This window comes from Mastigoproctus giganteus, chromosome 13 (assembly GCF_048544385.1).
Source record: "Mastigoproctus giganteus isolate SK-2022 chromosome 13, ASM4854438v1, whole genome shotgun sequence".
In the NCBI taxonomy this organism is placed as follows: domain Eukaryota; kingdom Metazoa; phylum Arthropoda; class Arachnida; order Uropygi; family Thelyphonidae; genus Mastigoproctus; species Mastigoproctus giganteus.
The window spans coordinates 113,005,825-113,020,483 of NC_143587.1; the positions used below are offsets into that span (position 1 = coordinate 113,005,825).

Below are 14,659 nucleotides of genomic sequence, written 5' to 3' on the forward strand. Positions count from 1 at the left end.
CTGCCTTTCCATGTTATCTAACCCATTGGTTGATTACACTACCTGCTGTTCTCTCTCTCCACACTAAAAGCATAACCTCCTATCTTTTATTTATTTATAGTTGTTGGGTGCCTTCTACTCTACATAGTAGTAACCAAGGTCTATATTCCTTCATAATTCCTCTTATTACAACTCCCATATCTATTACTTTTATTCTGTGTGTATGTGTATATATATACACACACACACACACACACACACACACACACACACACACACACACACACACACACACACACACATTATATACACTGAGTGATCACTGAATTATGACCACCTACCTATCTAATACTTCAAAAGTCCTCCTTTTTGCCCTCAGTACAGCAACTATCCGACATGGCATTGATTCAACAAGATGTCGGAAGAATTCGGGAGGTACGGCCAACCAAGCTGTGTGTAATGCAGTCAGCAACGCAGGTATGGAGGTGATTGGTGTATCCAGATACCTGATATGCCTTTCCATAGTGTCCCAAAAGTGCTCTGTGGGATTGATATCAGGGGAGTTCGGAGGCCAATCAATATGCTGGAAGTCAGAACTGTGTTCCTCAAACCATTCCTGCACAACAAGTGCCCAATGGCTTGGTGCACTGTCATCTTGGAAGACACTATCGCTATTCGGGAAAAAATGTAATATAGCAGGGCGTACACAGTCAGCAAGCAGTTGACGATAGTGGAGACCACTGATACGTTGTTCCACGTGCACTAGGGGTCCAAGTTCCTGCCAGTGAAACATGCCCCACACTATACAACTGCCTCCACTTTTGATACCCTGCACTTTTGATACCATGCATGATGGATCAAAAGCCTCACGTTGTTGACGCCAAATCCATACACGACCATCCACGGTGTGGAGTAAATAGTGACTCACTGTTGTGACTCATTGATCGTGACTCATCAGACCAGCACACCTTCTTCCAGTCTTCTAACGTCCAACTTGCATCTAGGTGAGTCTTATACCGACGAACCTAGGTTAGAAGAGAATTACATAGGAGTCGTCTGCAGGTATAGCCCATACATGCAACGCCTAGTCATGCCAGATATTGTTCCGGGTTGGCCCACGTATTGGGTAGTCAACTCTTCAACAGTGTTGCACATGTTCACCTGTACGAGTCGTCAGACCCGGCGCTCACTTCTAACATCAACCTCTCACTGATCTTTGCAGTTTTTCTATCAGGTGTTTGACCATTTTGATGCTAGTCCTGGTACACTTTAACTATAGCAGCTCTCGAGCACCCCACCAGTTCAGCCGTGTGGGAAATCGAGGCACCAGCTTATCGAGCACCCATAATCTATCCTTTATCAAAGTCCAATAAATCCTTCCTTTTACTCATCAACACTCAGAATTTTACTACCTACTGGACCACTGACACCCTATCTATGCTATATAGGTCGACTAACTCTGCACTCTTGTACCTCATGTGGTGAAATGGGTCATATTCAGTTTTCATAGGGGTGGTCATAATTCAGTGATCACTCAGTGTATATTACAACATACACAAGATTAAATGTAAATTTTTGTGGTGAATAATGCTTTCTGTGGTAAACACAGAGGTGATGACACCAACCAAAAAAAATCATATAGTGATGTTATCACTGCTCATTGTCTATGTAATAATGATACAGTAAGATTTACCTCACTGTCAGTCTCATCTCCCGGCTGCACAGGTAAACTGGACCAAAAAAACCCTCTCCAGTCTGGCTCCTCAAAGATATAGGGCAAAAGCCGTATTAAGAGCCGAACACAATTCAGTACTGAAATGAAATGAAATAAAAAGTTTCGTGTGTTTCTTAAACATAAATTAAAAATTAAAGAGTAATTTACAAAATAACTAGATGATGATAAATTATTTGACCATATATTAGCTCATTCACTAAATGATCATGTATTAAATACCGAATGCAATACCAGGACAATAATTCATTATATATTACCATACTCACAACTAATATGGGTATCAGAAATTCATTAGGATTCAAATATTACTTACCTAGCAGCCAAAATCTGATTGAAATATGCTATAACTTAATTAAACAAGCTGAAATTTATTCTAAATTTACTAAGCCAACTTCAGATATCTAAAACATTTTTTGAACTTTTTCAATAACACATGCAAGCAAACTATATTACCACAAGTTAGGGCACTAACAAACAAGCATATTTTATGCATATTGTTTTTTATGCAAGTATTACTGAGAGTAGTACAGCAGCAGCACAGAGGTGTAAATAAAGGTAAAAAAGGTATTTGAAATCAAAATGTCATGCAGAATGGGCACAGACAATTTTGTAATAGCGGTTAGATTACGATGGATTTTGGATCTTCTCATCATTCCAAAAGACCTTCATATGCAATTGCATGTACAAGCAGAAGACAACTGGCAATGCTGAAGTTGAGCATGAATGAGCAAGATCAAGTATTCTGACAAGAGAGTTCCAGAATCAGTTACACTGTCTAGAAAAACCACACCTAAAGTTATCAAAGACTCATCCAAGAGGTCTTGCAGAGCACAGGAGCAGTCTTCGATGAATATACAGCACACTGAATCAAGGGTTCTACAAAAAGTTGCTGCCTACCACAAACTTTTCTTTTCATCATGAAAATCACACAAAAATGAGTGCAACAGCTTGGATAAATAAGCCTGGAGGAAATTAAAAAATAATTCTCTAGAATGACAAAGGACTAAATAATTTTGTAATAGCAAAATCATGCTACTGCAACAGCATCTAGAAAAGTTGGGCAGATGGGCTGAGAAGTGGCAAATGAAGTTTAATATTGAAAAAAATGCTAGCATCTTAAATCTTGCTCAGATGACACACATAAGTGGACATAAATTTAAACTGAAAAAGGATGGTTGTAGGATAGCTGCATGAAAATTTGTTTTCAGCCAGATAGTAACTGAGTTTTGTAACCAACTTCCATGTGGTGTTGTATTAGTATTAGTAGTGGCAAACGATGCAAGAAAACAAGCTTATCACTAAATTTGGCTGATGCTGTATAAGCATCAGCCAAAAAAAAAAAAAAAAAAACTTCCCATTTTGCATATCATCCACTCCAACAGTTTGCTCAGTTCTTCCTTGAATTTATTCAAGCTATCAACTTCCATAACAACAGCTGTAAGTTTGTTCCGGCAATCAACCAGATGCTGGTTTAAGGCAAACTTCTGCACATCTTTTCTGCAACCATTCCTTGCTAAATTTAAATTTATGCCCTCTCATATGTGTAGAGGTAGAGGAAGAATCCCATCAGCATTAAGCTTGCTTAAAAGAACGTGAATTAGGGTTGAATTTGAAAGTGTCTGCAATTCTGCCCAGACACGATAGGAGGAAGTATATGATAAGAGCATTGTTGATCAATTCGGCCCTGGAAAGATTGTGCAAGGCTCAAGGGGTAGAATTTTTTTCAGCCTGGACTATACTTGTTAACAGGAGAGACTGCTTCTACAGGGATGGGATACACTTAAATAGAAATGGTGCAAGAATGTTTGCTGATGCTATCGAGGCAGTGTAAGGTGAGTCGGAAAACTGCTAGATTGGGGGGGGGGATACAAGGACTAATAGAGTAACAGTAGCCACTGGAAGAGGTGAAAGTGATTCTTGCACTGATTCTGTTGGAATGAGCAGCAGCCTGGAAAATAAGATGCAGGATATTTCAGAGACTGCTGGGAATCATTGGGGTACAAGTAAAGACATGGGTTAGCATTAGCATTAGTAGAGGCATATGATGCAAGAAAGCAAGCTTATTCAGCATCAGCCAAAAAAAAAAAAAAAAAACACACCACTCCCATTTCACCCCTCCGTTCGCTCGAAATACCTGTCCAGTTGAGCCTTAAATTTGTTTAGGCTATCAACTTCAACAACAAGTGATGGAAGTCGGTTCCACCAACCAACCACCCGCTGGGCAAAGGCAAATTTCCGCACATCTATCCGACATCCGTCCTTCCTCAATTTGAATTTATGCCCTCTGAGCTGCTGATTATTCTGAGCAAGATGAAGAATCCCATTGGCATTGAGTATGCTCAAACCATTCAAAGCCTTATACACCTCTATAAGATCACCTTGCCGGTGCCTAGTCTCCAGACTCTGTAATTTGCAAAACTTAAGCCTTTCTTTGTAAGAGCAACCCTTTGTTCCATTCACTAATCTTGTTGCCCTTCTCTGTACCCGTTCCAGCAGCTCTACATCCTTCTTGAAATGAGGCCTCCAGACCTGTATACAGTACTCAAGATGTGGCCTAACCATTGCCTTATACAAGGGAATAATCACCTCCTTATCCCTGCTAGAAAAATTCCTGTATATCATTGACAAGACACCATGAGCTACTCTTGCAGCTCGTCTGCACTGCTCAGAGAACTTCATATCTGCCTGCACAATTACCCCCAGGTCCTTTTCATTCTCCACCACTGTCAGTGTAGTACCGCAGAGTTGATTCACTTCCTTGGACTTTATGTGTTTCTTAACTAATAGCATAGCCCCTCCTCCCCTCCTGTCCTGTCCTGTCTATCCTTTCTATACACATTGTATTCCCCAAATTCCAGTTCCACATTCCTTATATCTGTGTGACACCACGTCTCTGATATCCCAACAATATATGCCTTTGATGTTTTGAGCAATACCTCAAATTCATCAAATTTATTTACCAAACTCCTAGCATTGGTGTACACGCAGGTATACATGCACCTGTTTCTATTCCTAGCTACCCTAACACAACCCATGTGTTTACTTGTACTGCAATGACTCCCAGCAGTCTCTGAAATATCCTGCATCTTGTTTTTCAGGCTTCTGCTCATTTCAATAGAAGCAGTGCAAGAATCACTTCCACCTCTAACAGTAGCCACTGTTAGAGGTGGAAGTGATTCTTGCACTGCTTCTATTGAAATGAGCAGAAGCCTGAAAAACAAGATGCAAGATATTTCAGAGACTGCTGGGAGTCATTGCGGTACAAGTAAACACATGGGTTGTGTTAGGGTAGCTAGGAATAGAAACAGGTGCATGTATACCTGCGTGTACACCAATGCTAGGAGTTTGGTAAATAAATTTGATGAATTTGAGGTATTCCTCAAAACATCAAAGGCAGATATTGTTGGGATATCAGAGACGTGGTGTCACACGTCTTTTCTTAACTATCCTAACACAGGGTTGTGTTAGGGTAGTTAAGAAAAAGAACAGGTGCATGTATACTTGTGTGTACACCAATGCTAGGAGTTCAGTAAATAAATTTGATGAATTTGAGGTATTGCTCAAAACAACAAAGGCAGATATTGTTAGGATTTCAGAGACATGGTGTCACACAGATATAAGGAATGCAGAACTGGAATTTGGGGAGTACAATGTCTACAGAAAGGACAGACAGGATAGGGAGGGAGGAGGGGTTATGCTATTAGTTAAGAAATACATAAAATCCAAGGAAGTGAAGCCAGTCGACATCGCTGGACAGTGCAGTGTTGAGTCACTTTGGTGTGACATAAGCATTGGGAGATCAAAATTGAGAGTAGGAGTGTGCTATAGGCCTAATGACTCTGATGAGTATAATAAGAAACTGTACAGGGAAATAGAGTGGGCCAGTAAATCAGAGACTCTTATAATGGGGGATTTTAATTTCCCAGATATTGACTGGAATTTGGGGGCTGGTCACTCACACACTAGCAAGGCTTTTGTGGATTTATTGGATGATTGTTTTCTACATCAGCATGTTCGGGAGGCAACTAGAGGGAGTAATACTCTTGATTTGATTATCAGTAGTGATTCTTCATGCATTAAGAATCTGCAGATAAATGAACCACTAGGTTACAGTGATCACAGTGTGCTGAAGTGGGATTTATTCAAAGAGGTAACTACCATCAAGGGTAAAGGGAAGGATTATTGCTTTCGTAAAGGCGACTACGATGGACTGAGATAAATTCTATACAGTGGGACCAACTGATGATGTTACCAACAGCAAATTTAAAATGGGAAGCATTCAAAGAACTTATCTTGGAATGCTACTAGGCTTTACATACCAACTAAGAAATATTGTTCAAGGTTTAGGCCTAAGTGGAAGTCAGATGAACTAATGAGACATATGGCAGAGAAGAAAAATGCATGGGATACATACAAATTAACACGTGACACAGAAGCCTATGATAGATACAAGTTGATCTGTAACCAAGTTACAAAGGAGGTTAGGCAGGCGAAGGCAGATTACAAGAAATCTTTGGCAAGGGATGCAAAGAAAAACAGCAAAGAGTTCTTTACTTATATAAACTCTAGAAGGAAGGGGATGAATCAGATTGGTCCACTTGATATCGATGGGTCAACTGTTGATGATCCTGCTCAGGTAGCTAACAAACTAAATGAATATTTTGCATCGACATTCACACATCAGGAGTTATTCAGCGAGGGGAATGCCAGAGGTCAACTAACCTCTGGCAGTGAGCTAGATAATCTTGTAATCTCTGAGAGTCAAGTGGAGGAGAAATTGTTGAAGATAAACACAAGAAAGGCACCTGGGGTGGATGGGATCTATCCAGTTATATTAAAGGAGGCAGCAAAGGAAGTAAGCATACCCTTAGCCATAATTATGAGAGCTTCCTTGGACTCAGGGGAGGTACCCATGGACTGGAGATGTGCTAATGTGACCCCAATTCGCAAAGGAGGATCAAAGGCTGACACAAGTAATTATAACCTGTGAGTTTAACTTCTGTTCCCGGAAAATTAATGGAGGTACTGGTTAAAGAAGCACTGCAGGATCATGTAAACAAGACTTCAGTTATAGCTCGGACACAGCATGGTTTTGTTAAGGGGAAGTCTTGCCTGACCAATTTGATTGGATACTATGATACAGTCACAAAAGAACTGGATGCAGGGAATAACTTTGATATTATATACTTGGATCTTAGAAAGGCTTTTGATACTGTTGCACATGGAAGACTGCTGCACAAATTGGAGCAGTGTGGCATTGGAGGCAAATTTCTGCTGTGGATAAAGGGGTGGTTGAGGGGGAGAAAACAGAGAGTGGTAATCAATGTACACTGCTCATCGTGGACTAATGTTATTAGTGGAGTCCCTCAGGGTTCAGTATTGGGTCCATTATTGTTTTCTGTATTTATAAATGATATTGATGATGGTATATCAAGCTTAATGTCCAAGTTTGCAGACGATACGAAGGTTGGCAGTGTTGTCAAGGACATTACTGACACTATGCTGCTGCAACAGGATCTGGAAAGGTTGAGCAGATGGGCTGAGAGGTGGCAAATGAAGTTTAACATTGACAAATGTAAAGTACTACATATGGGAAACAGCAACCCCCAGAGCAACGTATCAACTCTGTGGTACTAACTGACAGTGGTAGAGAATGAAAAGGACCTGGGGGTGGTTGTGCAGGCAGATATGAAGTTCTCTGAAGAGTGCAGACGGGCTGCAAGAGTAGCTCATGGTTTACTGTCAATGATATATAGGAATATTTCTAGCAGGGATAAAGATGTGATTATTCCCTTGCATAAGGCAAGGGTCAGACCACACCTAGAGCACCTGTATACAGGCCTGGAGGCCTTTTAAAGAAGGATGTAGAGCTGCTGGAACGAGTACAGAGAAGGGCAACAAGAGTAGTGAATGGAACAAAGGAGTGCTCTTACGAAGAAAGGCTTAAGTTTTGCAAATTACAGTGTCTGGAGACTAGGCACCAGTGAAGTGATCTGATAGAGGTGTATAAAGCCTTGAATGGTTTGAGCATGCTCAATGCTGATGGGATTCTCTCTCCTGCTCAGAATAATCACCTGAGAGGGCATAAATTCAAATTGAGGAAAGACAGATGTAGGATAGACGTGCGGAAATTTGCCTTTAGCCAGTGGGTGGTTGGTTGGTGGAACAGACTTCCATCCCTTGTCGTGGAAGTTGATAGCCTAAATAAGTTTAAGGCTCAGCTGGACAGGTATTTCGAACGAACAGAGGGGTGAAGTGGAAGTGGTTATTTTTTTTTATTTATTTATTTATTTTTTTTTTTTGGCTGATGCTGCATAAGCTTGCTTTCTTGCATCAAATGCCTCTACCAATGCTAATGCTAATCCATTCAGAGCCTTAAACACCTCAATCAGATCATCTTACAGATGCCTAGTTTCCCAGATGCTGCAATTTGTAGAATTGAAGCCTTTCTTGGTAAGAACACTCCTTTCATCCCTCACCAAGCTTGTTGCTCTTCTTGTACCCATTCCAGCAACCCTCATTTGACAATGGATGTACCATTGTCAAATGAGGCCTCCAGACCTATATGCAGTATTCAAGATGTGGCCTGATCATTGCCTTATATGGGATAACAACCTCCTATTTCCTGCTAGCAAAATTCCGATATATATCATTCACAAAACTCCATGAGCTGTCCTGGCAGCCTGTCTGCACTGCCTGGAGAACTTCATATCTGAGTGCAGAATTATCACTGCATCTTTTTCATTTGCAACTACCGTGAGTATAGTAAAACACAGTTGGTCTGAGATTACTGCTAACCATATGCAGTACTTTGCATTTATCATTAAACTTCAACTGACATTTTCCTAGATCTTGTTGCAGTAGCATACTGTTATGCTACTGCTACAAGAAAAGATGCTACTGCGACAAGATCTTGCAGCAGCCTACCAACTGTTGTATCATTTAAAAACTTAAGACATTAAGCCCGATATACCTTCATCAATATTATTAATAAATACAGAAAATAACAATGGGTTCAGCACTGAACCTTGGGGTACTCCACTAGTAACTTCAGTCCGTGAAGAGCATTTTCCTTAAAACCACTCGGTCTTCTCCCACTCAATCATCCCTTTATCCATAGCAGTCATTAATGCGCAACAGTATCGAAAGCTTTCCTGAAATCCAAATATATAATATCAAAATTATTTTTTGCATACAGTTCCTTTGTAACATCATACCCAATCAAACTGATCAGACAAGATTTCCCCTTAATAAACACATGATATGACTGAAGTATAACTGCAACTCTGTCTAAATGATTCTGCATTACTTCTTTAACCAGTGACTCCATTATTTTCCCTGGAACAGAAGTTAAGCTAACAGGTCTGTAATTAATCATGTCACCTTTTGATACCCCCCCCCTTGTGAACTGGGGATACATTTGAACATTTCCAGTCCACATGGGCTTCCCCGAATCCAAGGCTGCTCTCATAATTATAGCTAAGGGTTTGCCTCTCTTTGGCTAAGGGTTTGCCTCACTGCGCTGCCTCTCGTAATATAATATGGATAGATCCCATCCACCCCAGGTGGCTTTCTTGTGTTTAACTTCAACAATTTCTCTTCCACTTTCCTCTTAGTTATTACAAAATCATTTAGCTTCCTGTTAGAGTTTCATAAACTTCTGACATATTGGATAGTCGGGTGCCTCCATAGTCAGGTGGGAAGGAGCAGCAGTGCATAGCACACGCTTCTTGATTAGACCGGGGTTCAAGCCCGTCACCACCAAATACGGAGGATGCAGAAAGGCTAGGGAATGACCACAGCATATCCCGGAGCAATATGACCTTAGTTGCTAATGCTCCTAAAAACCAAATAACAAACAAACATCCTGGATAGTTCAAATAAATTTAAGGAAGAATATGACAAATTATTAGAGGGGATGGACAGATGAGGTGGATAGTGTTTCTTGGTTGAGGCTATATAAGTTTGCTTCCTTGCATAATGTGCCACTATTAATAAAAGTATTGTGTGGGTTGAGTTTAAATATCATAAATCATTGAATTGAATTAAATGCACCTTAATTCTTCACAATAATGCAACCATTACAAGCTAGTTCATTTTTGGAAAAAATGTGAAAATTTAGGCACCCAACACTAGAGAACAATAAAATCTGCTTTTAATTTCTAAAGGAATTACAGATAATTTTCTGACATGATAATTCCTCTACTACTTTCTCAGCGATTCAATTGCTGACCTTATTACACACTATTTGTGTGAAATTATCAATGGTGTTATTAAGGATAGCAATTCAGTCGACTGAAGAAGTCGTAAAAGACTTCTTCAGTTTTGTCTGTCTTTAATTTCTAAAGAAATTAAAGACAGATTTTACTCTAAGCAAGGTGAAGTGCATTAAATTTTAATTTTTCTCTATTTCAATTTACCTGTGCTCCATGCTGCTGAAAATAAATTTAAGCATGAATCAAACAAATTTTTTGAGGGGATGTATAGATGAAGTAAGTATTGTTCGTTTTTTTTTTTTTTTTTTTTTTTGCTATATCTGCCAGATCTAATCATAGCACACGTTTCTTGATTAGACCGGGGTTCGAGCCCGTCACCACCAAGTACGGAGGATTCGGAAAGGTCAGGGAATGACCACCGCATATCCCGGAGCAATATGACCTTAGTTGCTAATGCTCCAAATAACAAACAAACAACAAGCCAGATCTAATACATGATATATTAGATCCAGTGTATTTTTATAAATTTAAACTATACTTTTTATCTTTTCAAAATATTAAAAGACACTTCAAGAGCTAATAATTTACCTGTCTGTTGCTGAGCATGTGTATTACACAATGTATCAGCAGCTTTGACTAACTTTTCAACAGCTTTATAACAGAGAGTTGCTAAATTAGACGGTGACTCTTCCCTTAAAGCCCGTATTTCAGAAGCTGGAATCAATGTAAATACATCTTGCACACTCTGAACACTTTCAGACCAAAACTGGTCCCAAAATACATCATCTTTGGCATCAATTGGCTGAAAATAAAAGAAATTTTTTAAAGCAGTTCTGAAATTTCAAATTTTATACTGATTTTTTTTAAGTTGAAGTGACTGCAATTCATTGTGTTTATTACTGTAATTAATTAAGTTAATAATAAATCCAGGTGCTTTGTGGATCATTTTGACTCCAAAATGATTCCATGTAATACCAACAGATCAAATTAAAATGGCTTTGTTCATCCAGCTGTAATTTATAATACATTTCAGGAAATATTTTGTTATCCTTGGTTTCTTCTGTATTAAAATTTCAATGCTCCACTAAGGAGGTTCAAAGCAATCCCAATACACCTATAAAAATTCACAGGAGTGACACAAGATTAATACATACTCATTAAATTATGATTATTAACTAAATCATAAAATAATATTTATGATTCTAGATTTAAAAAAAAACACAAGGAAAGAATATGTTGAAGCTTTCCACAGACAATCAACATCTTCCTCCTGTATATGCAATGCTGCCAACCAGCAGCCATTGAGTAATCAGTCTCAATTAGCAGAAGATTGTAGCATTAGCATCCAGCCAACTAAAAGCACAAATAGCAGGAAGGAACACACACACACACACACACACACACACACACACACACACACACACACACACACACACACACACACACACACACACACACACACACACACACACCCATCCTCTATCCATGCCATTGGTAGTTTTTTAAGGTAGTTTTTTTGTATTAACACCATTGAAGATTCCAAAATTGTTATTTCTTTTGTTATAAAAGAAGTTTGGCCATAAAAAATAATATCAAGAAAGTTTTCATTAGATTTTGTGAAGTTAATCCTTGCAATTGGGCTCACATCTGGTGAGTATGGTCTTGGAACACCCAGGGTCCTGAGGTGAATATCATCATTCTCTCCCTCTCTCTCTTTCTGAGGATAACTCAATTTTTTTTTTTTTTTTTTGGCTGGTGCAGCAAAAGCCTCAGGCTTCCTTGCACCATATGGCTAATGCTAATAATAATAATAATAATAATAATATAATTAACAAGCACTCTAGTAGCACTTTAGCGCATTCAACTTTATTGCATACACACAACTTTTAAAGCATAAGAATGGAAACATTTTCTGGTGTCTGAGACTGCTTCTCCAGTCACTGATGCATGTGAGTTTGTCAATTTTTGTTTAAGTTTTGCTCCCCAACAAAAAAGGTAACAGCCAAATGTGGACATTAAAAAATGTTAAGAAAAGCACATATGTAAAGTTTGTCAGATGGTTAGGGAAGTTATTTTAAAAATTAAAAATATGTTTTTTCAATATATAAAAATGTATTTTTCACAGTTATGTTCATAACAGATTGAAAGTAAAGATTGCTTCAAAAAGTGAACCATTCTGAATTATTTCATGCCTTTATTCCAAGAATAACAATGGCAGAAAAAGTCCACAGAAGCCTGCAAATGTTATACTTTTAACGTGCCCAGTAATCAGTTAAATTAAATGCATAACACTTAACTATTGACTTAAAAAACCAGCATCCAGACCATTCATTATACTAAACTGTTACCTATTTCCAGAAATTTCTTAACCTACTTTGGAATTTTGTTATCAAATCAATTGAAAACACTAAATACAACTGCCTTCAGATAGAAATGAAAGGAAACTCTTTTGTCTATATTAAACTGTAATACATTTAATTAAACTGTAAATAACTAACAGTTTAATTAGATGTACAAGATGTAAAATTTTTCATTATTGCAAAATCAATAAACTAATTATTCTTCCAAATATGTGCACTTAAGTGTACGATCTTCATTCTGTCTCTATCTGAAGGCCGTTAGACAAAGGGTTTCCTAGCAAGTTTTCTGCAGGCAGTTGTACTCTGTGTTTTGAATTGATTTGATAACAGAATCCCAAATTGTGTTAAGAAACATCAGGGAACCTCCGTAGCCAGGTGGGAAGGAGCAGCAGTGTGTAGCACACGCTTCTTGATTAGACCAGGGTTCGAGCCCATCACCACCAAGTACGGAGGATGCGGAAAGGTCGGGGAATGACCACCGCATACTCCAGGAGCAATATGGCCTTAGCTGCTAATGCTCCTAAAAATCAAATAACAAACAAACAACCAAACAACAAGAAACATCAACTGCAAACTGGTAACAGTTATCATAATGAATGTTCTGGGTGTAGAGTTTCTCAACATGTACTTAGAGGTATTCATTTAATTTATTCCCACCCACTCATACAAGGTGTTTGTGGAATAACCGTTTGAAGAGACAGGAATAAGACATTACCAACTGACTTGTGTTCACAGCATAACAGGTAAAAGGGAATGGTGATTAAATCAAGGGAAGTGACAATGTTAGGTGAACTGAAATCAGCAAACAAAATTCAATAAAAAAACCATTTAATTAAATAGTAATTAAATAGTGCATTCAACTTAATCAATGATCATTTATACACACAACCATAGAATTACACCTAGTTATATCTCTATTTACTTAAATTTTTCTATATCTTTTAAACAGGACATGCCATTAATGCCACATAACAACCACAAGAAATGATTCCTTGGCTAAAAATTTAACAGAAAATGGTCTGAAAAGTTTTAAACCTGACACTTATTTGACAAGATATTTGCAATTAAAGATTGAAGTTATTACTTCCAGGTTGGGCAAATGGATTTGAATGAACAGTTTAAGAGCCTGTTTCCATAAAAATCAATGTGCACAGACATGTCACAATATGTAAACTATGTATTCTCAGTAAATATAAATAAATATTATTTATATATGTATATATACTTATACATATATTTGAATAACGTTTAAAATAGTTGGAAACTGAATCTTTCATGATAAAAATAAAATAAAAAGGTACAGCAAACATCAGTGGCAGCAAAAAGCATATTCCTCTACATGATGCTTGAAATATAACCATACAAATAAATTAGAATGAGAGTTAAAAATAAAAATAAAATAATGCCAGCAGTATGGCAAGACAAGAGCGAAAATAGTCGAAATTAAACTTAAGAATCAAACCAAACAGGGAGTGAAGAGAGGGGTAACAAGAGTAAAAATATTGTAGCAGAAAATCTCTAAGATAATTTAGATCTTTCAATCATCTCGCCTCTGGGGTGATTTGTCTAGCAATCGAAATGCAGCCATTCCTTGACCATTATTGGCGTTTTGGTCCTCTGTTGAGATGGGGCATAATGGTCAGTCTATTTTTGGTTAATTTTGTTTTATTTTACTGTAGTGATCTAGATCTCTGTTGGTGATATTTCACATAAATTTGGACCTAGTGCCCGTCAGAGGGGGCGCCGTTAAATTTCTATTTTAATTGGCTTTCAAAATTTAATGAATTATTATTCTTATAATTAGATGTTCTAAATTATCTTAAAGATTTGCTGTTGCAATAGTTTTACTCTTGTTACCCTTCTCTTCCCTCTCTGTTTGGTTTGATGCTTAGGTTTAATTTCGACTATTTCGCTCTTGTCTTGTCATACTGCTGGCATTATTTTATTTTTAACTCTCATTCTAATTTATTTGTATGGTTTTATATATTTATTTATTTATTTATTAATAAATAAATAAATATGTATTCTCAGTAGCTGTACCTTATCAGTTAAAAAATAAAAACTATTCCAGCTTAAAGAAAATGAATGTGTGAATGATAAGATGGATTTCATGGCTAATAAATACCATGACAAGCATCTTGTGTTGGGATAGCGTTGAGGAAGAGGACATACCACCACATAAACGTACAGTGTCATCAGGTGACTTGAGAAGCAACTAAAAAGTCATTCTGATATCATGCCTATGGTTGGCATAGACAGGAAGTAAGTACAAACTGAATGCAAATTCTGAAGAAGCAGTTCTAAAAGCTGTGGCATCTGATCCAATTTACATGTCCACACTAGCTCAATGGTTAAGAATGAACTGTACC

General features: G+C 37.9%; 1 protein-coding gene across 1 annotated transcript in view; it reads right to left on the reverse strand.

The window, feature by feature from the left end:
- The window catches only part of LOC150076370 (protein HID1), a 318,232-nt gene that overhangs the window by 268,158 nt on the left and 35,415 nt on the right, over window positions 1–14,659 (reverse strand). Inside the window, exons 2-3 of the mRNA XM_090387033.1 lie at window positions 10,519–10,732; window positions 1,673–1,791 (exon numbers count right to left, since the gene is read on the reverse strand). Of these exons, the coding sequence (XP_090243159.1) occupies window positions 1,673–1,791; window positions 10,519–10,732 (333 nt within the window). The remainder of the gene's footprint in view (window positions 1–1,672; window positions 1,792–10,518; window positions 10,733–14,659) is intronic.